Raw genomic sequence first — 27313 nt, 5'->3', positions numbered from 1 at the left:
AAGGAAATGTGCTATTATTGACGGAAAGCCGAGTGGCTGACAAGACAAAAAACAAAAGCTGAACAGTGTTCATGCAAGGAATTGCAAATTCATGCAAGAACACATGCAAAGCAGGAGTTGTTTTGGTTTTTTTTCCACAAGACAACCTGCAATGGTGTGCAAATCTGTGGCTCTAAATCCCAATGTTTACATTAGTACTGTCGGAGTGCACATTTTCCCCTCCCCTCAAGTTAGCCACAAAGAATATTGTTGGAACCAAGGTTGGAGGTTCCTTTGGGAAGGAGGGGAGAGCCACATATGCCATGATTTCAACAATCTTGGGAGGAAGGTGGGGTATCATGTATAATACAGAATACAGTGGTACCTCGGGTTAAGTACTTAATTCGTTCTGGAGGTCCATTCTTAACCTGAAACTGTTCTTAACCTAAAGCACCACTTTAGCTAATAGAGCCTCCTGCTGCCGCCATGCCACCGGAGCACGATTTCTGTTCTTATCCTGAAGCAAAGTTCTTAAACTGAAGCACTATTTCTGGGTTAGCGGAGTCTGTAACCTGAAGCGTATGTAACCCGAGGTACCACTGTACACCAAACAATGGATGCTCTGCCCATCAACTCCACCCACTCAAATTGGGTAGCTCAGTTGGTTAGAGCATGGTATGCTGATAATGCCAAAGTCTGACGCCCATGTGGGACAGCTGCGCATTCCTGCATTGCAGGGAGTTGGACTAGAATATGGTTCCAATTCTATGAGGATACAAAATGGAGTACCAGGCTCGAGAGTGTTTTTGTGTGTGTTTTTCTCTCAGGCGCTCTCCTTAGGCCTGAAGTGACTTATGGGGCTGCTGAGGCAGAATGAGGGCGAGGCTGAAGGGAATCTCCCCCTTTCTCTAACAAGGACTGACTGCTCCGAATAACAATTTTCAGGCGAGGTTCCCTAGTGACAAAGATTCTTCTCACCTGCCAGGCCCACCCAGCGCCATCATTTAATATCCTTTCGGCACCAGGTGAGGTAGAGGGGAAGTATTTCTTTCCCCGATTTGACGGGTGGCGATATTTTTGCTATGTTGGTGTTTTCTTTTATTGGGGGGGGGGTGTCTGTTTGGCGGGGTTATTGTGAGGTATTTTGTTTTATTTTATTTATGGGTTTTATTGTGAGGTATTTTGTTTCTCATTTTCTCCGTTATGTTTCCCTGGATGGTTCTTTCCTCTTAAAACGAGTCGCTCGCAGGCCCCTTGCACTGGACGGATAATTTTATTGACTAAATTTCCATAGCATATTGTTCTCGCCAGGAGAGAGAATCCTTTTCTCGCGCTTTAAAATAACGGCATTTGGGCAAACGAGGGTGACGCGCTAAACGAATTTTAAATTTTTTTTTTTTTGGGGGGGGGTTGTTGGAGGGAAAAGATCCGCCAACCACGTGACAGGCGCTGGCGGGAGAACCGTTGGCGTCGAACGCGGCCTCGTGACGCCACAAGAGCCCCGCGTGCCTCCTAGGCGTTCGCCCGGCGCCGCACATGCGCGCGCATCCTCCTCCTCCTCTCGGGTCCCCCTCGCGCGTGGCGCGCTCCCCGCCCGCTGGCCTCCTCCTCGTTTGCCTCCGCCCTGACCCCCTCCCCTCCCCCAATTCCTTAGTTAGCATTCACTTTCTCCCCACCAACCTCCCCGCCCTGCTCCCCTTCGTCTGCGTGGACGGAGGGAAGGGGAGCGTCACTTTGGAGGGGGGGCGCGGGGTGGGGTGGGGCGTTTGCCTGGCGCCCCTCGGACCCCTGGCTGGCCCAGGGGCGGGGGGCGAAAACTATGCCGCGCCGGGAGCTGCTGGAACCACCCGAGCAAGCCAGGAGCGAGGGCAACAGGCCATGAGGAGCGACCACCATGGAAGCCAGATATCCTTCCTCGGCTGTTTCCATTCCCCAGCACCACCGGGGGAGAGTTAACGACGTTGTATATTTCTAGCTATGCACACACACACATTCCTTGTGGTGTTTGCACATACACATATGCATGCATATATGTATATACCCACCCATTTGCAGAATTGCACATGGCAGGGGGCAGGCTCACCCACTGCATCAGTAACTCAATACAGTGGTAACTCAGGTTACATACAGGTTAAAAATAGTTTCAGGTTAAGTACGGACCTCCGGAACGAACCCGAGGTACCACTGTAATAATAATAATAATAATAATAATAATAATAATAATAATAATAATAATATTTTTATTTACACTCCACCCTTCCCAATTCAGAAAACCGGGCTCAGGGCGGCTAACAATAAATTTAAAACACTTAATTGATGCAACAAAAAACAGCATAAAATACAGTGGTACCTCGGGTTAAGTACTTAATTTGTTCCGGAGATCCGTTCTTAACCTGAAACTGTTCTTAACCTGAAGCACCACTTTAGCTAATGGGGCCTCCCGCTGCCGCCGCGCCGCCGGAGCACAATTTCTGTTCTCATCCTGAAGGAAAGTGCTTAACCTGAAGCACTATTTCTGGGTTAGCAGAGTGTGTTACCTGAAGCGTATGTAACCCGAGGTACCACTGTACAGTATAAAATGTGAATAACAAATTCAGAATTCAAAAATCAATTTAGGGGGGAAATCCATCCAATAAACAGTGATCACCAGGGCTAGCTGGCTAAATTACCGGTAGTCCTATTTGGGCCAGTGAGGAGACCAGGGGAGAATTAGCTGTGGGATCCCAGAGTGGGTAATCTTTATAAAAAGGGGAGGGGGGGGGGAAGGAAGGGGTATAAAAGATCAGGCTAAGTTCAAACTCAAGGCAAACCATTCCTGGGGAAATGGGATAGAGCTTTTCCCAGGTAAGGAGCATTGCACCCTGCTCAACATACCGGAAAACCCAATGAACTGCTTTGTGCCCCCCCCCCATGAGACCACTCGTGCTCCCTGTTGGAGCGATGCTTCATTCACAGAAATACTGTATTAAGTGGGTATCCACATATGCAGTCTGGAGCTGCTTTGCAAGGAAGCATGGGATACCTGTGTGGTGAAATTGTTAGGAAATTATGTTCTGTTGACATGTAGAATTTGCAAGCAGCATTCAGGATTTGCTTGCACCAAGAAGTGTGCAATATAAAGTCTGGAAGCAGATAGATCAATTGGGGAGTCCTTATACGCTATAGTGCTAAAGTTCTCCAAACGGAAATGCGCCACCAATACAACCCCCAAAATGAATATCTGGGCACTTTGGAGGCAGTTTATCACTACCATATAGTAGAAAGCCCTCTTGAATGCAATGGGTTGTACTTTCGGAAATGTTTCTGTAGGATTGCAACCTATACAAATCTTTGTGTGTTGAGGTTTGGAAGTATTTTGGACCCTTAATATAGTCCCAGTGGAAAAAAATTACATATATCACAGGAACCTTTTAATCTTTGCTTTTACTATTATTGCACCCTATCTTGTGTGTTACTATTAGCTCTCCATTTATTTAAATTGTATAGTTTTGCCCTACAGTTGCTGTAATTTTCACAGTGCCTTGGATTATTCATAGATAACAAAAATAGCAGAAAAATACATCTAAAACAGTGGTTTAAATAACAAAACAATATTCTTCAATGCTCCCACTGTTCACTTTTATAATCTAAGCGACTTGGTGCAGGAATCTGTGGGTTGTATCTAAGGTGTAGACCACTGAAGTTTTACCTTTTTTTACTGAAGTTAATGACTGTGTGTTAGTCATGTCTATTAACCTCAATGGGTCTGCTATGAGTAGGACTATCATTGGATAGAACTGTGTGTAATGGGAAGGATGGGATTGGGGATCCAGCACAATCTGGCTAAGGGAGAAAAATGATAAATGCTTAATAAAGATCGCTGATTTCCTTAACTAGCTTTCCATTTACGTGGTTTTTAAACGTCATCCATGACAAGTTTAGAAAAGGAAAGATTAATTTTGAAAGTACTTTGGAATTGCTTACTAAATTTGACATCCCCTTTGATTATGTTCATGTGAAATACATTTTTAAGGTGAGAAAACCTGTATAACTGAATAGGATTGGAAGTACTAATAATCTGCAAACTGTTACTTTAAAATAAGGTTTTAAAGATGAATTTCCTATATGTGGAAGACCGAGCAGATTAGTTTGTCACTGAGTTCAATGATATTTGGAGACATTATTCTTTGTTCCATATTGTAAAGTCTCTGTTGGAGACTACTGTGTTCTGTATAGTGCTTTCTAGCACATTGTTGGAGTTACGTCATTACATATTAAACAGTACTAGCAGCAGCAGAGCGGAGTAGGAAGAAGCTTGTTGCAAAATTGACTTTTCCTCAAGCTAGCAATATTAGGTCATCACCTTCTGGCACATTGTGGTCATATTTTGCATTGGCCTTATACATTCAACATCTCAAAAGTCTAGCCTCTTTCATTCATATGGCATGTTATATGCTGAGCATGTCAACCAAAAATGCCATAGCTTCCCTCCCCACCCCCTGCTGTGTCCCAATCCTGAAGTTTGTAACACTGTATGGAGTTTCAATGGAACTTAAAGTTTGGCCCTCATTTCCACACAATGCTTCTCTAGGTCTTCCTGCTGGCCTGGCAAAGATCATTCTCACAACAAGGAATGATATATTTTGGTCCTCATTTTATGTAAGATGTCAAGGAAATAAACAACTATTTGATTTTTTAGAAGACATCTGAAGGCAGCCCTGTTCAGGGAAGTTGATGTTTTACTGTGTTTTTAATATCCTGTTGGAAGCTGCCTAGATTGGCTGGGGAGGCCCGGCCAGATGGGTGGGGTATAAGTAATAAAGTATTATTATTATTATTATTAGTCTCTGTCAGGGGTGCCCTTTTTCTCCTTTACCTTTTAAATTTTAAGTTACTTTTGACAGACTTATCTATTGTTACACAATTCCATATTTATCCTGTTTCAGTATCCAACAGACTGTTACAAAAGTAACTGGTGGTTTAGCTAAATATATACATATATGTAACAATTTTATGGCCATAATCAGTTATTTAAATACTGCTTTTAAAATATAAATATGTTTATATATCATCTCCCTATTTTGTCACTTAAATGAAACAGTTAAAATAAACTGCATATAAAAGGAAAAACTATTAACCTTAATGTTCTCAAATGTATTTCCTCTTCTTCTTAAACCAAAACATTTAAAATATATATATATTAAACATTTCCTCTCCAATGGTAAGGACTCTTTATTTGTTGTATGAAATGAAGCAACATTTCCTGTGTGAAAAATAAAAATAAGCTTGTATTTATTGCCTCTTGAGAGTTGGAAAGTTAAGATGCTTTTCAGCTGGATATGTTTGTTGAAGAATTTAGTTACCTGATTTTAATTTTATGAATGTGTAGTTTTTGTACAGAATGAAGATTCTGCTGCTGCTTAATGCAGTGGCAATGCAAACCTATTTTACTGTGCAAAACAAGCTTCTTAAGTTCTCATGCAGATGTCAAAAAAGCCACTAATGACATAGGAGAGAAACATGTTTTACAAATTTGGGGCACAATCCAGCCACTATTAGGTTGATAACAATAAATATTTAAGTATGTTTTTATCAGTCCTCATGGACACATATTGAATTTTCTATTAAAATGCTCAGGTTTTACTGGATCATGCCCTTACATTTTTTCTCTGTATGTTATTCCCTGAAAATATCTGTGTGTTTTTTTCTGTTGCATTTCCCCCAGCCAATATCCAACCATCTCTTATGCAGCCTTTACCACCACCTTCATAGTCCCTGCTGCTGCTTTTCTCATCCTGCTGCTTTTTCTTTATACTGTACCTTCTTCAGTTACAGTGTTCACCCATTGGCATGATCCAGTCAAAGTTAAGCACCCTTAAAACACATGTGCGTGTCCATGAAACAAGCTCACTGTAATAACAACTTGAAAGTGCCTAACTATAAAATCAGAAACGACTTAACGTGTCTGCTGAAATAAAAAGGTATTTATTAGGCACTGAAAGTTCAGTGGGGAGGGCGCCTTTCTGATCTCAGCAGGAAGGAAGTTCCAGAAAATTGGACCCACAATATTGAATTAATATGAGCTGTGCATCCAAGCCCTGGGGATTGCTAACACTTACTCCCTCGAAGACCTCAGTGACCGGGTAGGGCTATAAGGAAGCAAGCAGTCCGTAACTACCCCTCTGGAAGTTGTTCTAAATTAGATTTGGAAGGAGCAATCAGATAGCAAGTGTGCTACAAGCAATATGAAACAACAATGGCAATTAGGAGTAAATTAAACCTAATGCATACCATCTAAAAACGAAAAGAGACAGCAGCATTTCATGCCTTGGGCAATCAAATAGAAGGGAAAGGATAGGAGCACATGGGCCTAAGATATTCCTTAAGGTGCTTAGGAGAAAATGTGTGTAGGAAGCAAATTAAATGAAATAAAATATGGGTCATTGCCCTCCAATGCTACCATCAAATAGGAAACACTGCCTCTTAATTTATACAGGTTTTATGGGGCTACTGCCTCTTGGTGTGATCAAAGCACATCATGGAAAGTGAGGGCAGATCTCACTAAGAACTGTCTGAAAGGCTACTACTTCAAACTCCAACATAATATCTCTGACTTTAGTGGAAGTAGTCGGAAATATGTTGCTTAAAAACTATGACTGAAGTTTTTCTTTTGTCAGAACCTTTAAGAATTATGAGTAAGATCAAGACTTAGGCCATTTCACTCAATTCCTATTGAAATCAGTCGAAGTTAGTTAATGACTTTCCCTCCCCATTTTAATGTGAGAGGGACATAGGTGAAATTCAGTAGGGCTTGCACCCAAGTAAGGAGAATTAGGATTACAGGCCATTTTAAATACAGAAAGCTGGTGGAACCTACCTTTACTTGAAACTCTGTTCAGTTGTGGGGCTATGGTTGGCTGAGTTGGCCTAAGCCTTGCAATAAGGAAAGCAAGCATTCAAAATAGAATTTGATTCACACCACCCTTTTTGCTGACGCATATTCCGCTGGGTTGCCAGGTCATGTGGTTGAGCTGAACAGAGTTGGGACCCACCGTTAGTCCCCACCCACCACTGCCCCACCCCCAGAATGCCAATTTTCTTCTATCTATTGGTTTCATTTTAGTTAGCTGAGCAAAGCTCTGCCAGCACGAGGATGTTACACTGGGGTATCTCTGGCTGAGCCAGAGGATGTGGGGCTTATGCAGTGCTGGGCATCCCAGCAGATCTTGGCTTTAGATTGTCCCTTAAATCAGTTTCACTCATGTTAACCGACCTATATCTGAGTACTGTTGTTCAGAGAAATTATATTATCAATTAAACATGGCAAGATTGCAATTTTTGTAGTAGTGTGTAGAATTAATGGTGTGTCTGTGCAAGAGCAAGTAATATTCCCTGTGGTTAACTGCAAATGATAATTTTGCACATCAGTATGCAGATATGTTCATTGGCTGTATCCACAAGTTGTAAGAGGAACATTAATAATGCAGAACACCTGACGGAGCTTTAAAATTTATGAAACAGCTAATGGATAAAAGGGAGGCCTTTACTGCAACTTCACAAATGAAATTTACTAGCTCACAAGCATTTTTATTAGTCTACTTGTTATAGCTATGCTAGTAATATGTGGCTCAGAAAAGAAACCATAGTCAAGGTGTTATGCCTGGGGTTCTTATATGCTACTTACAAGTATGCTTTACTATGACCCAGAGCTGGGACAACCGCCACACTCTACCTTGCATTTGATTATATCAGAGAAAAGCCTTTCCATGCAGAGAAATGCAAAGCATCCCTTTCCCTACACAGCCCTTTTCTCTGTCTGATCCTGGTGTCCCCAAAGTCCCATTCCACTGGTTCATAAGATTTGAAGAGCTCAACATGCAGGTTTTTTAAGTGGACTGTGTACGTTTTGAAGACATCTCTCAACCTCAGTTGCTTTTATGTCCTCCTGCAAACGTTTTGGAGATACCTGGCTGGCCACTGTTGGAAACAGAATGCTATACTAGGTGGGCCTTTTGTCTAATACAGCAGTACTTTTAATGTTCATTTTTAACATTATCGCCATAAAAGAAATATATAGATAGTTTTTTAAAAAAACTAATTTTCTGTCTAAGAAGTACTGTATCTGATGGTTGCATGGAAGTGCCTGTCCTTATCTTTTTGCATTAATGATGTCATGCTGTGCATTTTGTTATGCATTATTCTTAACTCACCCCCCTCCCCTTTAAGCAGGCAAGTGATTCATTGAAGTCTGGAACTATTACTATAGAAGATTTTAGAGGAATTTATCGTACGATAGCACACAGATGTGAAATCCATGATCTTTTCAAAACTCAGTCTCCGAACCACAAATTCCTCCCACTTTCAAATCTAGTCCAGTTTCTTAAAAATGAACAGTTTCAGCCTGAAGTTGATGAAGTGGTTGCTGCTCAACTCATTGCAAAGTTTGAGCCCATCGAAGAAGGTACACTGGATTTTTAAATATCTAATTTCATAATTGTTCTTACAATATTTTTAATAGCATTAATCACTGGTAGCTGTTTTTTATCTTTAAGGATGGTGCAATCTTATACGTCTTTATTAGAAAATGAACAACTCAGTTCAGTGCATGGGAATGCAACATTATGCTAAAGCTTGAAGTTGGACAGTGTCTGTTCTTGGGTACAATTACTGAAAGGTTCACAGAGTACCTTTGGAAAGTGGTGCCCAACACCCCCCCTCCAGTCTTGTCCTGTGAGATGAGACAAGGGTAAGAGAACTGTGTGCTACTGTTACCAAAAGGTACATGTGGTGTCTTTGAGCAGCGACCCCCCCCCCAATTGATTTCCCTCACCCTTTGATTTTTCCTGAGGAAAAGCCTGGGCACAGTTTGAAGAGGAAATCTCTCACATAGATAGGCTGGACCAAGTTTAATAAATCAAAACCAGCATATTGAATTATCTCTGGAGAGTAACAGGTAGCTAATGAAAATGCTGGAACACTTGTATAATGTGATGTTAGCAACTCACCTATTGTAAGATGGGCTGCTATATTTAGTGCCAGTTGAAACTTCCAAATGGTTATTAAAGGGGGCCTCATGTAGTCCAGTCTTGACTAAAGGTAAAGGTACCCTTGCCCATACAGGCCAGTCTTGACAGACTCTAGGGTTGTGCGCTCATCTCACTCTATAGGCCGGGGGCCAGCACTGTCCGGCGACACTTCCGGGTCACGTGGCCAGCGTGACATCGCTGCTCTGGTGAGCCAGAGCCGCACACGGAAACGCCGTTTACCTTCCCGCTAGTAAGCGGTCCCCATTTATCTACTTGCACCCGGGGGTGCTTTCGAACTGCTAGGTTGGCAGGCGCTGGGACCGAACGACGGGAGCGCACCTTGCCGTGGGGATTCAAACCGCCGACCATGCGATCGGCAAGTCCTAGGCGCTGAGGTTTTACCCACAGCGCCACCTGCGTCCCTGACTACGAAGGTATAAATGATGGTCACTGGATCAGATGAAAAGATAGTGGCCATCTCAAATATGCAGATAACGAGTGGCATGCCGGATGGGCCTGCATTACTATGGAAAGTTGGACTCCCTCATTGAGGGGAGTTAGTGCCCTCTTTTGAATATAACATTAATAGTCCTTTGATATTTCAATCTTGCCTTGATTCAGCCTAACCAAGATCAATGGACAAGTCTAGTTTCTCAGCCTGTCAAAATGCTGGTAGGACAGGTTGAATGAAAAATAAATATGTATGGTCAGAAACCTGGTAACCATCCAGATCCTGTAGATCCACCAGCAGAAATTCATAAATGGCATAATAGGCCAGAGGCATGTCTATTTAAATCACTGAAGTATAACTCTCCTTATCAGTCTCTGTGCAAGGGTTTCGATCAACATCACAAGCTATGTGGCTTGGAGAAAAATATCATCTAGATAATAATAATAAATTTTATTTATATCCCTCCCTCCCCAGACGAAGCCGGGCTCAGTGTGGCTAACATCAGATGTATAACACATTAACATAAAATCAGACAATCAATTAAAATACATCCTCAAATCAGATCAGGATCAGAATAAAATCCAACCAGATGGCAACCCGCAGATTAGGGTTGGGGACCTTAAATGCTCACCAGGCCCAACTGTTTGTGCTGAACCTATATGGGCCTGTGAGAAAAATTGGGAGGCCACTTTCATGCAAGTTCTTCTGAAAGGGGAGAGGGAGCCAGACTGAACCCCGACCAAAGGCCTGGCAGAACAGCTCTGTCTTGCAGGCCCTGCGGAAAGATGTCAAGTCCCGCAGGGCCCTAGTCTCTTGTGACAGAGCGTTCCACCAGATTGGAGCCACAGCCGAAGAAGATGTGCTTGAAGATGTAGGCTTCAGAGAGCTAAGAGAATGCTTCAAGCAGGTAGGCAATGAAATAGTGGGTGTAATCCAACGCTGGTAGATTTGAAATGATGTAAGCTAAAAAAAAAGTATCTACAATTATGCTTACAAGGATTAGCAATCAAGAGAGTTGTTGGAAACAATGCATAAAATAGAATGCATGCATGTAAAATAATTGTGCGTTCACAGTTTGAGTACTCTACAAAACGTTGGTTGCCTGTGAAATGGTATTTAAAAGATAAATATTTTGTCTTCCTATTCCTGGAATGTACAAGGTATATTATAATAAACTTATAAAATAAAACAACAACAACAGTAAAGTAGTACACAATCTCAAATGACTATACAAAAGCAAATATAAAACAGCAAAAAATAAACCCAACAGCCCAGAAAAATGGTAAAAACCATGCCAATTACAAGGTGAGTTAAACATTTGGGAAGGTAGAACAGTCTTCCCTAGAAGAGGTATCCCAGCCCCAATCCCCGCGAACACACAGTACATTGGGAAGAGATACAGAAGGAAACAACAAGTATGTTCATTTTTCCAATAAGAAAAGGCTAAAGGGATGTAAACCTTGCAGCATCACAAAAACGCAGAGCCAGGCAAATATATCTTTGAAACAGGGTGCATATATTTACCTTTGGATACTGTGAGAACAAGAAGACAATTTGTGATTGTAATCTGAGAAGTAAGGAACAAAGTGATTTCAGAAAGGATTGTCTGGTTCACTGGTTGTTAAGTAGGGCAGTCTGAGCCCATCCATCTTGAAACGTGGGTTCTTTGTAATAGCTTGAACAGCTAGAGGTAGAAAGTATGGAAGTTATTGAAATATCAACCCTGTATTTCAATATCTTCCATACTTTCCCATTCTACCTCTAGCTGTTCGGGCTATTACAGAGAACCCACGTTCTTCTGTTCAAACATTTTGTGTGAGAAGCACAGGAAAATTGGCCCGACCCTCTCAAAATATTATTTGTCAGTAATGTCAGTGACTTCATTAACCAAAAAAGAATTTTGGTCTTTTTATGTAGTTTTTTTTTGTTAGTTTCAGAGCCAGTTTACTATGCATTATGTGACAGTCTATTCAGTTGTGGACAGTGTATTTTAAAAACTCCAATTTGGATAAAGTTCAGAAGTGATCAAAAATGGTTTTTTTAAGAAAAGAAGAAGATAGAAGGAACATGTTACGGAAACAGGTCAAATTAGCCCAAGGAAAAGACAGCAGGGGGAAAATGACTAGCAATATATTTTTGGATATTACATGGAAATGTTGCAAAAATGACAGAAATGAATTATTCACACTAGTCAGGATGGAAAGAGAAATAATGGTTGTGGCCTCATTTCTTCAGCTGATGTAAAACATGAGAGAAGTGGAGTGGTGCACTTAAAGCAAAAACCTTCTAAAGGGAGTGAGACTGTGCCAGCTCAGTTGGCTGCTGTCTACACAAAAATTGTAACAGCGCAATCTCAAAACCTTAATCCCAGAACTGCACCTTTATAATTTTCTGATTCTCTGCCATTTGACCCCCACCCCTCAGCTGTCTGTTGATGTGAGCTACTAAGAATTCTCAGTCTCTGGGCTGCATCTTATATTACGATTTGTACCCTAGTGCACATGCCAAAGTACAATATGTGATCATTCTTCTTTTTGAAGCTACACATCAAGCATTGGACCCTACTTAAACTCAAATGGATTTAAAAGTTAACACACAATCTTTACTGGAGATTCAGTTCTCAAGGGGCAGATTTTATGTCTTTTTGGGAACAGTCCAGTTATAGCACATTTCCCAAAATCATTAATAAGTATCAAATCAATAGGTTGTTATGTTGTACTTCAGGAACTGTTGGTGACTCTTCCTGGTTATCGAGCCTTAAAAATTGCAGAATGAGATGCAGAGCCGATCATTTGCCTTTTAACTGTAGTCAGAATCGCAATTGCAAATTACTCAGAAGAAAACAGCAACACAGCACCGACAATGTGGGAAGAAAGGAGAGGCTATTGTAAAGTGATAGTTTCATAGTGGATAGAGTGTCAACCAGTGAAACTGTCTTATTTTATCAATTTGAGACTGTAGGCCTACCTACACTTACCTGTGAGTAAGGGTTTATCCACACTTACCTCTCCTCCATGCTTTCCAGGCATGACTGACACTTTAAAGCTCTGTGTCTGAGCACTTTCCCCCACCCCATAGCTTTCCGCACGAAAGCCTGCTCTTTACTGCTGAACTGGAGCAAAGAGCGATCTGCAGAAAACCTGAATTGACGTTCACTGAGCTCCAGCTTCAAAGAGAGTTTCTTTGTGGGGAAAGCTCAGACGCAAATAAGCTCACTCAGATTTGGAGTTTAAAAGTGAGGACCTGTGCCTTGAAAGCTTGGGGGAAAAGATAAGTATGGCAGTGTGGATGAGCCCTAAGTCTCATTGAACTCAGTGGGGCTTACATCTGAGTAGACATGGCTAGTATACTGCAGTGTAAGCAAATCAAGGCAATGGGATGATAACTTTGTACTAAAATGCCGTTATATCCTGTAGTACGTTTCCGAGCACAATTCAAAGTGTTGGTGTTGACCTTTAAAGCCCTAAACAGCCTTGGTCCAGTATACCTGAAGGAGCGTCTCCACCTCCATCGTTCTGCCCAGACACTGAGGTCCAGCGCCGAGGGCCTTCTGCTGGTTCCCTCCCTGCGAGAAGCCAAGTTACAGGGAAGCAGGCAGAGGGCCCTCTCGGTAGTGGCACCCGCCCTGCGGAACGCCCTCCCACCAGATGTCAAAGAGAAAAATAACTACCAAACTTTTAGAAGACAGCTAAAGGCAGCCTTGTTTAGGGAAGCTTTTAATGTTTAATAGGTTACTGTATTTCAGTGTTTTGTTGGAAGCCGCCCAGAGTGGCTGGGGAAACCCAGTCAGATGGGTGGGGTATAAATAATAAATTATTATTATGATTATTATTATATAGTACAAAATGCTGGCCACATGACCTGGAAAAAACTGTCTGCGGAAGCGGACAAGTGCCAGCTCCCTCGGCCTTTAAAGCAAGATGAGCGCCGCAATCCCAGAGTCGTTCGTGACTGGACTTAATTGTCAGGGGTCCCTTTACCCTTTACCTTACAAAATGTACAGATAAAGTAGTTGTTTGCTTTGTACATATCAGGCAGCTGTGTGCGCTACTTTTACCGGACATCTTCATTTGCACTACGTACAATAAAACATGTCTCTCCCATATCGGTTTCTAGAGCCACAGCAAGCACTGTAACTCTCCAATGCTTTGACTTTAGCCCCCATGGTGCTCTCTTCCATTGTCTCTCGAGACAGACATGCAGCACAGTTCTTATTGGGAAGGCTGTCCACAAGGAGGGGAGACTTACCTCTTCACACCCCCACATTGTGACGTACAGCCCCCGTCCCCAGGCAAATAGGGTTCTTAGGAAAATAACCCCCTATTGGCACTGGTTGGGATTCTCCCCCCACCCCCATGTTTCAAGTTGTGTTAGGCAATAACCTCTGTCCCCAGTAAGAATTGGTCTTGCACTCATAATTATGCTAGGAAAAACAAGATACGTAGCTACATATTTGGTGAATATTAATTTTGCATCTGTCCTACTGGCCCCTATGACCAGCAGTGCTGGAAAACAAGACCGGGTTCCTACAACACAGTGGTGCTGGGAAGGACATGTTCCTGAAAGTTTGGAACAGTTTAGATGCATGTTTTGCTTTCAGCACTGGCGCAAGGGGATGGCTTGCCTTCTTACACGGCTTCTAAGAGCCTAACAGCCCAATCCTACCCTCTCCCACTTTGTAGTAAAGCAAAGAATTGGGTTGTTATTTAATTAGCTACAGCCTGCCTCTCCCAGGGGCTCAGATGCAGAACAGTCTTTCTCCTTGAAAAATATGGTTTCTCTCTTCCCAAAGGGCTTGCAGTCTAAGAAAGAGAGGCTTGGAAGTAATTGGGATCAAAGGGAAGAACAGAAGTAAAGATAAAATGTACTTTATGTAGAAATAAAGATGGCTAAGCACTTCACAACTCTGTGAACACCAAGCTGTCTCCTCCCTTTTGCACCTCTTAAAAGGTTCAAACTCTCTCTCCCCACCCCAACTACAAACACCCCCAGCCTCAAATGCAAATTTGAATACCAAACACAATAAAGACAAAACTTTTTACAACCCACAAAAAGTAGCTCAAATGTCCTTATATGATCCATGAGAATGGAACTTTTTGTATGGTTTAAAAGTATGGTCATGAATTTTATTATTTATTAAATTTGTATAGTGCCCTTCACCTGAAGATCTCAGGGCAGTTTGCAACACAAAACATTTTTTCTCAATTTTATTGTTTTATCTTCTTGTTAGCCACTTTGAGGTCTCCACCCCCCCCCATGCTATTCTAGCTAATATCTAATGCTATTCTAGGCTGCATCAACAGAAGTATTGTATCTAGACCAAGGGAAGTAATAGTACTACAGTACTCTATTCTGCCTTGGTCAGGCCACACTCGGAATACTGGTGTCTTTTTCTGCTGCTGCATCAAACTGAGTTGAGTCAATGAGTCAAATATAAGATAGAGGATGCCTGCGTACTAGCAGTGCATATGAAAAGGATCCTGGGATCCTAGGGGACCATGAGCTTAACGTGAGTCAACAGATGTTGCTGTGGGATCCTGCTGACACTTATATAGAGATTAAAATTTCCGCATGGTACCATCTCGATGTATAACTAACTTTTAGAGTATTATATTTTATAGAAAAACAAGATAGAAATAGGATTAAGCGCTTAAAAGCCTCAGGATGCCACAGAGAGTTTCCAGGGATGTTTTGCCCCACCTAAAATGCCTTGAAATCACAGTGGTTTTCCATAATATTCCAGTATATGCCTTTGCATTTTTAACAGAGCCACACTGGCAACTGGGGTTGATTGCAAAGATCATGCGCCGTGTTTATATGTTACACATGCGCGGATTAATGGCATACGCGGGTGGTGCTGTGGGTTAAACCACAGAGCCTAGGACTTGCCAATCAGAAGATTGGCGGTTCAAATCCCCACCACAGGGTGAGCTCCCGTTGCTCGATCCCTGCTCCTGCCAACCTAGCAGTTTGAAAGCACGTCAAAGTGCAAATAGATAAATAGGTACCACTCCGGCAGGAAGGTAAACAGCCTTTCCATGCACTGCTCTGGTTTGCCAGAAGCAGCTTAGTCATGCTGGCCACATGACCCGGAAGCTGTACGCCGGTTCCCTCGGCCAATAAAGTGAGATGAGCGCCGCAACCCCAGAGTCGGCCACGGCTGGACCTAATGGTCAGGGGTCCCTTTACCTTTACATTCTCTCAGTCAACCCTAAAACTGGCTGCTGCAATGTGTACCAATTGGATTTACCAAGTGCTCTTCAAAAGCAGCCCTATATATCACACATTACAGTGGTTATCCTGGATAACGATGAGCAAAATCATATCTCTCCAATATTCTTTTGAGATAACTTGGGTGGACCCTTCATATGCTGGACCACTTTTCATCAGCTCCAGCCAGCAAGTCTAGTAGTCTAGGATGGTGCAAGTTGAGAGTTCAACAACATCTGGAGGGCCACAGATTCTTCATCCCTGAAATAAGAGCAAAAGCCTCGATATGTGATTTGACACCCACATGCGCCATGTTGCATTAACATATTTAATCTGAAATGGTTTGAAATTTTGCTTAATTCTGCAAGGAATCATAGTAGAGATGTAGAGTAATTATTTTCCCTGTAATATTCTGGCTTTCAGCAAAGAAAAATTCACAGATGACATTTGAAGGATTTCTAAGATACATGACATCTGAGGAATGCATGGTATTTAAATCTGACCACAAAGCTGTTTACCAGGATATGACCCGTCCACTGTGTGAATACTTTATTTCATCCTCGCACAACACCTACCTCATATCTGACCAGCTAATAGGGCCAAGTCACCTGTGGGGTTATGCAAGGTATTTGTGCCCATTTTAAAATAGTAGTTTATCAGGTAGAATAAGTAATTCAGAGAAGCAGCACCTCATGTTTTCCCACCAGATTGCTGGTTGAGAATGTTTTTAAACTTTTATTTTTAAAGAATGTTTTAAAATTGCCTTTAGTTTTTGGGTTTTTTAAAATCATTGCTGTGTTTGCTGCCCTGGGCTCTTTCAGGAAGAAAGGCATGATGGAAATCATCCATCCATCCATACATACATACATAACATGTTCTTCCAACTAGACCTCTGTGTGGGTATTGGCAGGAGGGCAAGTTAGTTGTAGGAGATTAGGATCCCAGCAAGCTCCTTATGGAATGAATATCAGAAAATGGATTTAGGGGTGGGTAAATCTGTCAGTTTTGGTTTCTCGATTTCTTATTTTGCCAATCTTAATATCAATTCTCCACATTTCCACATCAGTTTGTGTGTGTGTGTGTTTAAAAAGTCCTCATGAAAAATCACCAGCATTTTAGTGCACATCTCTCCTAAGACACACATTTTTATATGCAGTTTTGCCTAATAAACATTTTTTGCAGGCAATTTCCTCTTATACAACACATTTTAGTATGTTGCATTCACTAATATACTCACGGTTGCCCACTTTCCCCTGGTATATGCATTTTTGCTTTCCATTTGATTGGAGAACTGCACCACAAGGGTTGGAGTGTGAATTAGGTAGATTTGACTTTAAATGCAAAGCGGTATAGAAATTTCTCCCTCATTCTTAACTGGATGCAAAGATGCTCAGAGCAGCAAACCAGGGATGTAGTTCCCACCATTGCCTGGCCCCACTTGTGAGCTTTCATAGTTGGGCAGCTTAAGGGTTGCCTCTAGCTCTGCTTTCTCTGAAAAGCTGCTGTGAGTCGAATGGATCCATGTCCTATCCTTCAGGTGATGGTTCCTTTGGGACTCTCCACTAGATGCCGAGGGAGAGTGGGAGTTGTGGGGTAGCTTTATTCACGGTGTAAGGTTCTTAGGAGGAGCCAAAGTCAGAGGAGGACAAAGCAGATACCAGCAATGCTGTGAAATATCAATTCTGTGAAAAAATTGCATGCATGAGGAGCACCCATCGCCCATTTAGCAACTGTATGGAAGTACCCTTTGTCAGAGAGAAGGGTGCTAGCCAGATCATCTACCTGGGTGCTATTTTGCATTTGCAGAGATTTGTTCCTTTATTTATTACATATATTCCACCTTTCCTCCAAGGAGCCCAGGATGAGGTACCTGGATCTCCCACTCTACATTTTATCCTCACAGCAACCCTCTTTCTTTCTTTCTTTCTTTCTTTCTTTCTTTCTTTCTTTCTTTCTTTCTAGTGCTCTAATGAAAGGATGCCGCTGCTTAGAAATTGACTGCTGGGATGGACCAAACAATGATCCTGTTGTTTATCATGGACATACATTAACAAGCAAAATTAGCTTTAAGACCGTCATCCAGGTGATCAGCAAGTATGCCTTTTTGGTAGGTACATGTGTGACAAATTGGGGGTCGGTTAACAGAGTACAATGACCAAGGTGCTTTCAGAGTTTTGGCCATAGATAGTGTATGTGATGGTGTCCTACCCATGGAACTTTCCCAAGAATGTTTGCCCGGCACTGACTGTGCAGAGCTATAGGTGAAAAGATTCATATTTGCCCAAGCTCTTTCTTATGGTTATAGCTGTCAACGTTTCCCTTTTTTTTAAGGGAAATTCCCTTATTCCAAATAGGATTCCTTGCAAGAAAAGGGAAAAGTTGACAGCTATGCTTATGGATGGTAATTATTTATTGCTGCTTCTGATTGTTTTCTGAGTTTTATTTTATCTTTATTCTGTTCTCTTACTATTGTTAGTTGTTTTGCTTTTTAAATTAAGCTGATAATTGCATCTTCCACAGTTGGGGAACTAGATGTTGTTGAATTCCGGTTCCCATCATCCCTGACCATGGGCCATGCTGGCTAGGGCTAATGGGAGACAAGAGTCCAACAACATCTGGAGAGCTACTGGTTCCCCATCTCCGCAACACACTTTTGCATATGATTGAAGTCTCCCTGAGCTCAGTGGGATTTCCTTCAGAATAGTCACCCATAGCATTGCAGTGTAAATATGCTAATGATATTTGCTTTTTGAATTTAGCTTTGGGCAAATGAAAGGTGGTGTAGAAATGTCTTAAAATTAATAATGTTAAGAAATAGTGCATTTCAGATTTTGCTGTTTTGACCATGTTTGCTATGGGTGGGTAGCTGAATGAAAATGAATTAGAGAATTCTAAGTGTTGGAAAGCACCTAAAGGTAATTTGACCCATTCCTTAACCATCCCCACAAGATGAAACAAGTTGCAACAGTTAGAAAGCAGGGATGCAGTGCAGAGGTCACCAGAGGGCAAAAAGCCAGTATGTCAGTAGCCTTCTGGCATTTGTTGAACATGTGTGGACATAAACTGTGCAGGAGGTGTGGGGGGTGGGTTGTGTGTTTTTTTGCCAGATCTGCCCCCATCATCTGCACCACCCAGTGGCGTAGCGTGGGGGGTGCAGGGGGGGCCGGCCGCACCGGGCGCAACATCTGGGGGTTAGGGTTAGGGGGCGCAAATCCACGGGTTAGGGGGTGCAAATTACTTGCCGTGCCCCGGGTGCTGACAACCCACGCTACGCCACTGGCACCACCTTTCCCGCTCTTGACTTTCCCACTTTACGAAGTAAGGTTTGAAGAGGGATTTTCCACATGCTGAGACAAGAAGTGGATAGAGAAAGGGCACACTCTAATAAACACTAAAACTCAGGGATGTCCTATGAAGCTGAATGCTGGAAGACTCAGTACAGGCAGAATGAGGTACTTCTTAACTCTCATTGCTCATAGTTAACCTATGAAATTCACTCCCACAACAAACATGCCAGCCAGTCAAATGTATTTGTGAAAAACTATTGGTCATTCAAAACAAACAAACAAACAAACAAACAAACAAACAAACAGCAAAGTAGTACACTTTAACAGCACATGGGGCCCTGTGTTGTACAATGAAATTTTGCTTGATCAGCTGGGCTGCTAATGCAAACGTAGAAACCTAATTATGTCATGAATTTATTCTCATCCATCAACAAATGACAGGTTTTCTCCCTATTATTCAAAAAAGGAAACTCTGGACAATTCTTTAAAAAAACCCTAACCCTAGGAAAATTTGACAGGGAGCAATACAGTACATAATGAACAATATTACCAACTCTCCTTGGCCACAGTACACAGACATTAAATTTGCATGTATTCTGGTGTAGCTCCCACCCAAATATGTTGTGGGTATAGTTTGAAATCTCAAAGCTGTGCATACCTTCCTCAACACATCAACCTGTAATTAAAAAATAATAATAAACTGGAAGACCATGATTGGATTTCCCTGAATAAATTGGTGAGAATTACATATTTGGAGATGAGATCTACAGTAGCTAACAGAAGGTCCCACTCTTTAACTTCATTTACAATACTTTGCAAATATAGGGGTTGCAATCTTGCACACCATCAACAATCAGTCTATAATTGATTATATGGATTTCACATTGGCAGGCCCAGCTTTGCGCAGACCTATTAGAAATTTGCTTCAAATAATGTTTTTGGGGGGCAACCTTGAATCTGGCATATGCTGTAATTTCAACCAATATAGAAGCAAGGCAGTCTGAACTCTGGATAATATGGCCAGGAGGGAACCTAACCATGGGATTGTTGCGTGGCGAGTTCCCGCCCCCCGCCCCCCCAGGAAGAAATAAAGACACAGGGCACCAAGTATTAAGGTTAATGGGCGAAATAGGCCACAACTTTATTGATTACAGGAATAAGCGGTATTGGCTTAGGCATTGGCCCTATCGACTAGCCGGCTTCAGCCCGATTGCATGAAGACCGGCAAGGGTTAACCACCAGTAGAGGGAGTCCTTCTGAGGCACGTCAACTAGGAACTCCCCCGGAGTCACCGCTTGGGGCGTGCCTTGGGCCCACACCTCCATAGGCTTCGGACAGGGCAATGCCTCCTGGAGTCCTTTATCGGACTACCCTTCTCTGTGGGGAGAGGCGATGGCGCTTCCCTCCCCCCCTCACATACACTTAACCCTCCCTTGCCAATGCCTAATCACCAATACCAAGGAGTTGTGACGAGTTGCTACGAGGTAGGCGAAAAACCAATTGGCTGTATATGCCAATTACCAATTGGAAAAAATTCCTACCAGTCCCCGAGGCGACCAACCGAAGTCCATAGCAAGTCAGGGAGCCTACCCAAGGGAAGGGAGGGTGGGAAACTGAATCAGCTGGCTGGCGCGGATGGAAAGAGGGGGGAGCCTCGGCTGCGCCAACCCTAAATAGGGCAAGCCACGCCCCCCCTCCCCAGCCAGCCGATTGGCTGGCTGAGAGGGTGACGTGGCCGAGGATTCCCCTGATCTCACAGGGGCTAGGAACAGCCCCCGTGCACGTGGGGTGGGCGGGAAGTCCTCCCTAGCTCGGAAGTGGCTGAACCTAACCATGGGATTGTCATCTGGGGAAGTTTGGAGGTGCAGCTGGTGGGAGTGAATACTTCTGCACTCTTTCCATGGTTTATACCTGCACAATCTTTTGAAGATGGCCTTGCTCTGCCAGGAAGCTTACTTTGTGGCCACAGGCAAGTTCTATTTCTCATCCGAGCTTACTTCACAGAATTCTCGTGAAGAGAAAATGGGATAATCCGGAGTATTTTCCCTTCAACAAAGGATAAGATGAAATGTGGCAGATAAACTATTTCCATCTGGTGCCAAGGACAAAAATGAAAGAGGCTTTCACCTGTCAGTCTTAAATCTTTAGCATTTTAAATCAAAAGGCAATCTGGTTCAGTTGGTTTTGAAGGAGACTACGCAGCCAAAAAAAAAAAAAAAAGTAATTCTTGCACATATCTGGCATTTATTTATTAAGGGAAATCTTGTATACACTTATTTTAGCATACTCTTTTCTCTTTGTATATGTCTGGATGGCACCGTAAACTAAAGCAACACAGTGGTGGTTGGTACCCATTGCGATTGGTAGGGCAGAAGGTAAAGAGACTAACAGAAGGTGGAACCAGAGCCAAAGCTTTGCCCCCATCCTGCTATGGCAAAGCTGGTTTAATTGCAAATGAGAATCAGACAGGTGGGGACTTTCTGAGAGCAGAGTGAGGTTGGTGGGGAAGTGACTCATTCACCCTAATGGACCAGCCTCCACTGCAGCAACAATGAAACTTCAGGATAGTAATCTGAACATGACTCACCTTATATCCAAATCCTTTACAAGCTGTGGTTTGTAGCTGTAGGGCTGTTTCATGGCCAGTTTTGTTTCCACGTAATGCTCACACACGGAATGTCTCTTGGGCTTTCCCACGGGTATAGCTGCTGTTGGTCAGTTCCCTTTGCCTTGAAGCTGCCAGCATCACATAAATCAGTAGCTGTATCCAGGATGATCCTAGTTCATATGAGAAATCGCCACATTAACACAGTCCTGAGAATGCTTGACGGAATATTTTGTGGTGAGGGAAAATGCCTATAGCCAAGGTCCAGAGAACCATGCTGCTAGTTCCCAAGGTGTCTGCTTCTCTTAAGAGCATCTCCCCATGCCGTACGACAAACTGCTTTCAGAAAAGGAGTGTGTCCCCTCACCTCACCTCCCAGCCCCCACAAATCTGTTTCCCCTTTACGCAAGGCCAAATATGACATTGGCCTTGCGTAAAGGGGAGTAGCTAGAAAATCCCTTTGGGGATATCCGAGTTCTTGGGTATGCCTGAAGTAGCTCTTCGAAGTTTAACCTATCACTGATGAACACACATTACAATACCACCCCTGGTTCTGTAAGGTAAAATGTATACCCAAATCTCAGAACAGCACCTGTGTGTGGTCTGTAGCACAAAAGAGAACTGTCGTTTCTGTGAGAGGCGTTGCTTCTGCCTAGACAAATCAGCTGGGATATAAGATGTCGCAGTATTGTTTTGTATCTTTATTGCAGATAACAGTGCATGCTTCTCATAGTATTCTTTTCTCTTGTTTTATATTTTCCTATTTGTGTAACTGGGAGTTACGGTATTCATTGAATTGTACTTCCAGGTCTCCGATTATCCTCTGATACTGTCTTTGGAGAATCACTGTAGCCCTAAACAGCAGGAAGTAATGGCAGATTATCTGACAAATATCCTGGGCGACATGTTGGTTATATCTGCGATTGATGATATAATGCCAACTGAGCTCCCTTCCCCTGAGGTAACAAAACTGAGTTGCTCTTTCATAAAAGATAACAAGGAGGAAATCACTGCAGTTGGCATGGTTATTTCCTAAGAAGTTTATCATGTTCCTCCCATTAAAATATGCAGAATTAACTACACCTGGAATGCAGTCTGTTTGGTATAGAGTTATTGTACAAATAGAAAACAACCAGTACGCTCCCCCCCCCCCAAGATTAAGAAGAAAATATGCGTGTCAAAAAATTCAAGTGTAGACCAAAACATTGGAAATACAATGCATTGTAGATTCCCTTGAACCTTCCAATGCATGTATTCATGATTTATTATTACCCTAAGGATGATAACACACCTTATATTTGTTATGCGATTTTAGTTATGCGATTCCAAAACAAAAGCCTGCAACATGTCAGAAAGGTACTTGTGTGGAATGCATTTAAAGTCTCACAATCTGAGCTTCATATCCCTCGTTTGCTTTTCAAAGCAGACTTTAAAATATTCATTCTGGGAGTTTGCAAATGTTTTTTTTCTCTATCCTACATCTCCATTCCGGAGTTCTTGAATGAAAACACCAGATAGGCAACTGTACTTACTTGAGGTTAACAAGCATGGCTTGCCATGAAAGCTACTTGGCTGCAAGCTGTTCTTTGTGTCGCCACAGCTACGAATCAGGGCAAAAGAATGACTTCATGCACTATCCTAGCAACTTTTCCCCATGGCAGCTTCAAAGGATGGCATTTGGAAAAGCTGGGATGGAGCACAACAATTGAGTGATAAAGATCGGCACTTTTGTCCCAGCCTTTGTAGTTTAAAGGGCTTGTCTGCACCAGAGTTTAATGTGGATTTGAAGCTCCTTGTGTCTCTAAACTATTTGTGGCATCCACTCAACATCCCCCTTATTCGAGTGACAGCCCATGAACCACATGTTGGCAGTGTGCGCAAAAGCCCACCCCATTCTGCCCCCTTCTGGCGCTGAAAATGGTGGTCACTTTGGTGGTCGCGCATGTGCTGAAGTCAAATGGTGAGTTTCCTGTAGCAATAATGTGCAAAAAGGATTCTAGCCCATGTGAATTTGAAAGGTACCTATTTGAATAGTTTTATTTGCACAGTCCGAGTTTTTTATTTGGAGATTTGTCCACTGTTAGCAAATACATTCTAATTTTAAACCAGGAGTGAGCAACCGCAGGCCCAGGTGCTGAATGCTGTTGTCCTCCAGACCTCTCTCTTTGGCCCCTAGGGTTCTCATTGGGCCACATCCCTCACTTCCCCACTCTGTGCTTTTTGCTGGATGTGTCCTTGGACTGTAATAGAGGCAACTCCCCATCCAGGCTGCGCATGATCACGTGCCTTTTTTTTTGCACCAAAAGAGGGCGGAACAGTGGGAGGGCAGACTTGACGGGCGTCTCACTGTCGCACATGGTGCCTTGGAATGCAACCGCCGCATAAATGGGGAGTTGCCTGTAATGCTATTTGCTTGCCTAGATGAACAGATGAGTGTGGGGAGGTGTGTGGGCTGACAGCTCTGAATTTTGCATGGCTGGAACATAGGCTATTGTAGAAAAGTGAGAGTCACACCTGTTGCTCCGCACTTTTGCCTTTGACCCCACCCACCACAGTGAGCATGCCCCCCCCCAAGGTTGTCCACAAGGAAATGTGGTGCTCAGGCTGCCATTGCATGTTTACAGCAACCTGATCAGCACAAGAGTTTAAACATGCAACTTTGGCAATTGGATGGGTTTTATTATTTTTTTAAAAAAAGGAGAAGAAATGGGTTAAAGCCATCTCTTTCAGCTACGGTGCACCATTAAAACCTACACGGGAGTACAGTGTAATACTTTTTATGAGGAGAATTTAATCATACAGATGCTCAGCAGTACTGTTCTTAATTGCAAAAAAGGAACAAATGGATCAGGAGAGAATTACAGATATAAAGCAGAACTCTTGGGAAATAATGCCATCTTGCAAGTACTGTTCACGTTTCTTGATTTCAGGTGGAAAGGGATATAAATAACTTTAAATGCACTGCAGAACTCAAAAGATTTGCTGTAAATTGATTCAGGAGGTATGAGGACTTCGGAGGGGGCTGGAATTCCAGTTATTGTAAAATCAGAGTACCTGCCCTTTCTTTTCTCCTGTGCTATGGAAACTCGAAATGTGCTCTTTTGTCTGCGTGTCTTTTCTTCCTATTTCATACCTCATTCAAGCCAAATTTTCACTAGAAATGTGAAAAATACCATCAGGATTCATTTGATCAAGATGATAATGCTTGCTTGGTATCACCTGGCTCAAACTCAGGCAACCTCTGAGTTTAACATGTGAGGAAAAGCAACAAACAAAGCAAACACATCAATAGCACAGCAAGTAGAGCCAGTGAACAGCTAGTCATGTGTTAGGCACAGCTTTGGGCTAACGGCAAAATAGGAACCCATGAGTCTCCAGAGGTTCTTGGATGTTGTCTCCCATTGCCCTGACCATTGGCTGGGACTGATGGGACTTGGAGCAACATTTCCTGGAGGCCCGCACGTTCTGAATCACTGTCTTCCATTTTTATCACTTTTTCTTCTTCCTTCTTGTGTTATTTATGATTCTTAATACTTAATCCTTTCTTATCACAGTCACTGAAATTCAAAATAATGATTAAAAATAAGAAAATTGGGACACTTGAAGAAACGCTTGCAAGGAAGGGCACGGATAGCCATGGTCAGACAGGGGAATTTGAAGAGGAAGAAACAAGTGACGAGGAGCTGGACGACAACCCTTCGCACCCCAAGCAACCGCTGCTGAAAAAGAGAAGGGCACGCTGGAAAGGCTCAGCTCCACCTCGGAAAAAACAAAAGGTATGACCTGAAGTCATGTCTAGTTAGATCCTGGGTTTAAAACCTACCAGAAAGCAAACACACCAGCCCTCCCTCCTCTTTCTGACATATTTTTCACTGCTCTAAGATTTACTGCAGCGTGCTCTGTGTAGGGTTGCCCTTTGGTCCCGAGGCTGCAGCTAGTGTAACACCATCACAAAACACCTTCTTGTTGGATTTGCTCTGGCTGCCAGTTTGCTACTGAGCCAAGTTCAAATGTAAAGGTACCCCTGCCCGTACGGGCCAGTCTTGACAGACTCTAGGGTTGTGCACCCATCTCACTCAAGAGGCCGGGGGCCAGCGCTGTCCAGAGACACTTCCGGGTCACGTGGCCAGCGTGACATCGCTGCTCTGGCGAGCCAGAGCTGCACACGGAAACGCTGTTTACCTTCCCACTAGTAAGCGGTCCCTATTTATCTACTTGCACCCGGGAGTGCTTTCGAACTGCTAGGTTGGCAGGCGCTGGGACCGAACAGCGGGAGCGCACCCCGCCACGGGGATTCGAACCGCCAACCTTTCGATCGGCAAGCCCTAGGCACTGAGGCTTTTACCCACAGCGCCACCCATGTCCCATGAGCCAAGTTCAAAGCTCTGCTGCAAATGTATAAAGTCTTTGCAGCACATGGCCAGGTTGCTTGAGAGACTGCCTTCCCCCTTCTATTTTCAGTAGTTCAGTGTGTTTTGCAGGGGAGCTTCTCCTTAAGTCTGAAGCTAGAGGATGCCTGTTCCACAGTAACTCGGAGCAGGGCTTTCAGTGTGGTTGCCCCTATTTTGTGAAACAGTATCCCCTGTCAAGATACGACAGGTGCCAACTACCTGCACTTCCTGCAAACAACTGTCTGCAGCCTTAATCAGTATGTTCCATATTGTATAGTTTAACCATTAAGTGTTACACAGAAAGGATGCAAATCTTGTTTTACAGATCTTCGGTGCGGTATTGTAGTTAGACACCATATATTTAAAGAACATCCCCCCCACCCCTAAAAATCCTGAGAATAGTAGTTTACCTCTAGCAGAACTGCAGTACTCAGCACCCTTAGCAGACGATAGTCCCTAGGATTCTTGTCGAGGGGAAATGTGCTTTAAAATGTATAGTGTGTATCAGTAATGCCAACATGGTTGTGACTGTGGGTGCCTGTGGGTGTGGGTGCCATGCAGTGTGCATGGTCCTGGTACCGAAATTCATGGGTGTCCGGCCCCTTCATGAGGAACTTTGTGGGTGCTCGGGCACCCAGGGCCCCAGGGAGTTGGCACCTGTGGTGTGCATGCAGCTTCAGAATGGGATTGGGAAAACATGTTTATATCCCTACTCATGAAGTTGGCTAGGCTAAGTCACTATCTTTCAGTCTAGACTACTTCTTAGGGTTGCTGTGAAGATAAAGAGAAGGGAATCCATGTATGCTGCATTGAGCAATGAAGGTAGAAAACATATATGAATAGTGATTTGACTATGAGTTGCAGCCAACTGAATTCTACTCAGAGTAGACCTATTGAAATTAATGGACCTAGTTTTGTTTCGTTATTTAATTTTAATGAGTTTAACTCAGAGTGTGATTGACATTGAATAGAACCCCTTTCCTGGTGTGCTTTCAACAGAAATTGACATCTCAGTTGAAACTGAGATAGTATCTTTAAAAAAAATATTAACAAACCTTCAGTCATCTCCCATATTATTTATAGATGAAGAAAATAAAGATTGCCTTGGCACTGTCAGAACTTGTGATTTATACCAAATCTCGGAAGTTTGTAAGCTTTGAAGACTCCAGAGAAAAGCAGTTTTTTTATGAAAACAATTCAATTGGTGAGCTAAAAGCCCGAAAGCTGGCAAAACTCGCAGGTAATGTTGCTGTTTTCTCTTGCCTAAGCCTTCTGAACTGTCAATAAACTTTATGAGGCAGCTTGTCACCAGCTGGCAGGCAGTGAGATGTTTGGAGCGTTGATTCAGCGCTCTGCATGAGTTGAGTGGCTAAAGGTTTGTGTTG

At 43.0% G+C, this 27313-nt stretch overlaps 1 protein-coding gene and 2 long non-coding RNA genes across 4 annotated transcripts in view; 1 reads left to right on the top strand and 2 right to left on the bottom strand.

The window, feature by feature from the left end:
* Nucleotides 1-1331, bottom strand: part of LOC310659269 — a 149053-nt gene extending 147722 nt beyond the window's left edge. Inside the window, exon 1 of one of the 2 annotated variants that reach the window (XR_014502700.1) lies at nucleotides 958-1331. This is a non-coding gene — a long non-coding RNA (uncharacterized lncRNA). The remainder of the gene's footprint in view (nucleotides 1-957) is intronic. The other variant, XR_014502701.1, reaches the window with a different exon arrangement.
* Nucleotides 1332-1529: 198 nt separating this feature from the next.
* The window catches only part of LOC310659079 (1-phosphatidylinositol 4,5-bisphosphate phosphodiesterase zeta-1-like), a 52148-nt gene continuing 26364 nt past the window's right edge, over nucleotides 1530-27313 (top strand). Inside the window, exons 1-8 of the mRNA XM_083402061.1 lie at nucleotides 1530-1884; nucleotides 3868-3991; nucleotides 8188-8419; nucleotides 16069-16270; nucleotides 17608-17752; nucleotides 22346-22498; nucleotides 25092-25313; nucleotides 27012-27168. Coding sequence (XP_083258187.1) covers nucleotides 1874-1884; nucleotides 3868-3991; nucleotides 8188-8419; nucleotides 16069-16270; nucleotides 17608-17752; nucleotides 22346-22498; nucleotides 25092-25313; nucleotides 27012-27168 — 1246 coding nt within the window. The 5' untranslated portion in view covers nucleotides 1530-1873. The remainder of the gene's footprint in view (nucleotides 1885-3867; nucleotides 3992-8187; nucleotides 8420-16068; nucleotides 16271-17607; nucleotides 17753-22345; nucleotides 22499-25091; nucleotides 25314-27011; nucleotides 27169-27313) is intronic.
* Nucleotides 9298-27313, bottom strand: part of LOC310659326 — a 192378-nt gene continuing 174362 nt past the window's right edge. Inside the window, exon 3 of the long non-coding RNA XR_014502761.1 lies at nucleotides 9298-9323. This is a non-coding gene — a long non-coding RNA (uncharacterized lncRNA). The remainder of the gene's footprint in view (nucleotides 9324-27313) is intronic.

This window comes from Podarcis tiliguerta (genome assembly GCF_965153285.1).
Source record: "Podarcis tiliguerta genome assembly, chromosome: 10".
Lineage (NCBI taxonomy): Eukaryota > Metazoa > Chordata > Lepidosauria > Squamata > Lacertidae > Podarcis > Podarcis tiliguerta.
This window is presented reverse-complemented; position numbering and strand designations above follow the sequence as displayed.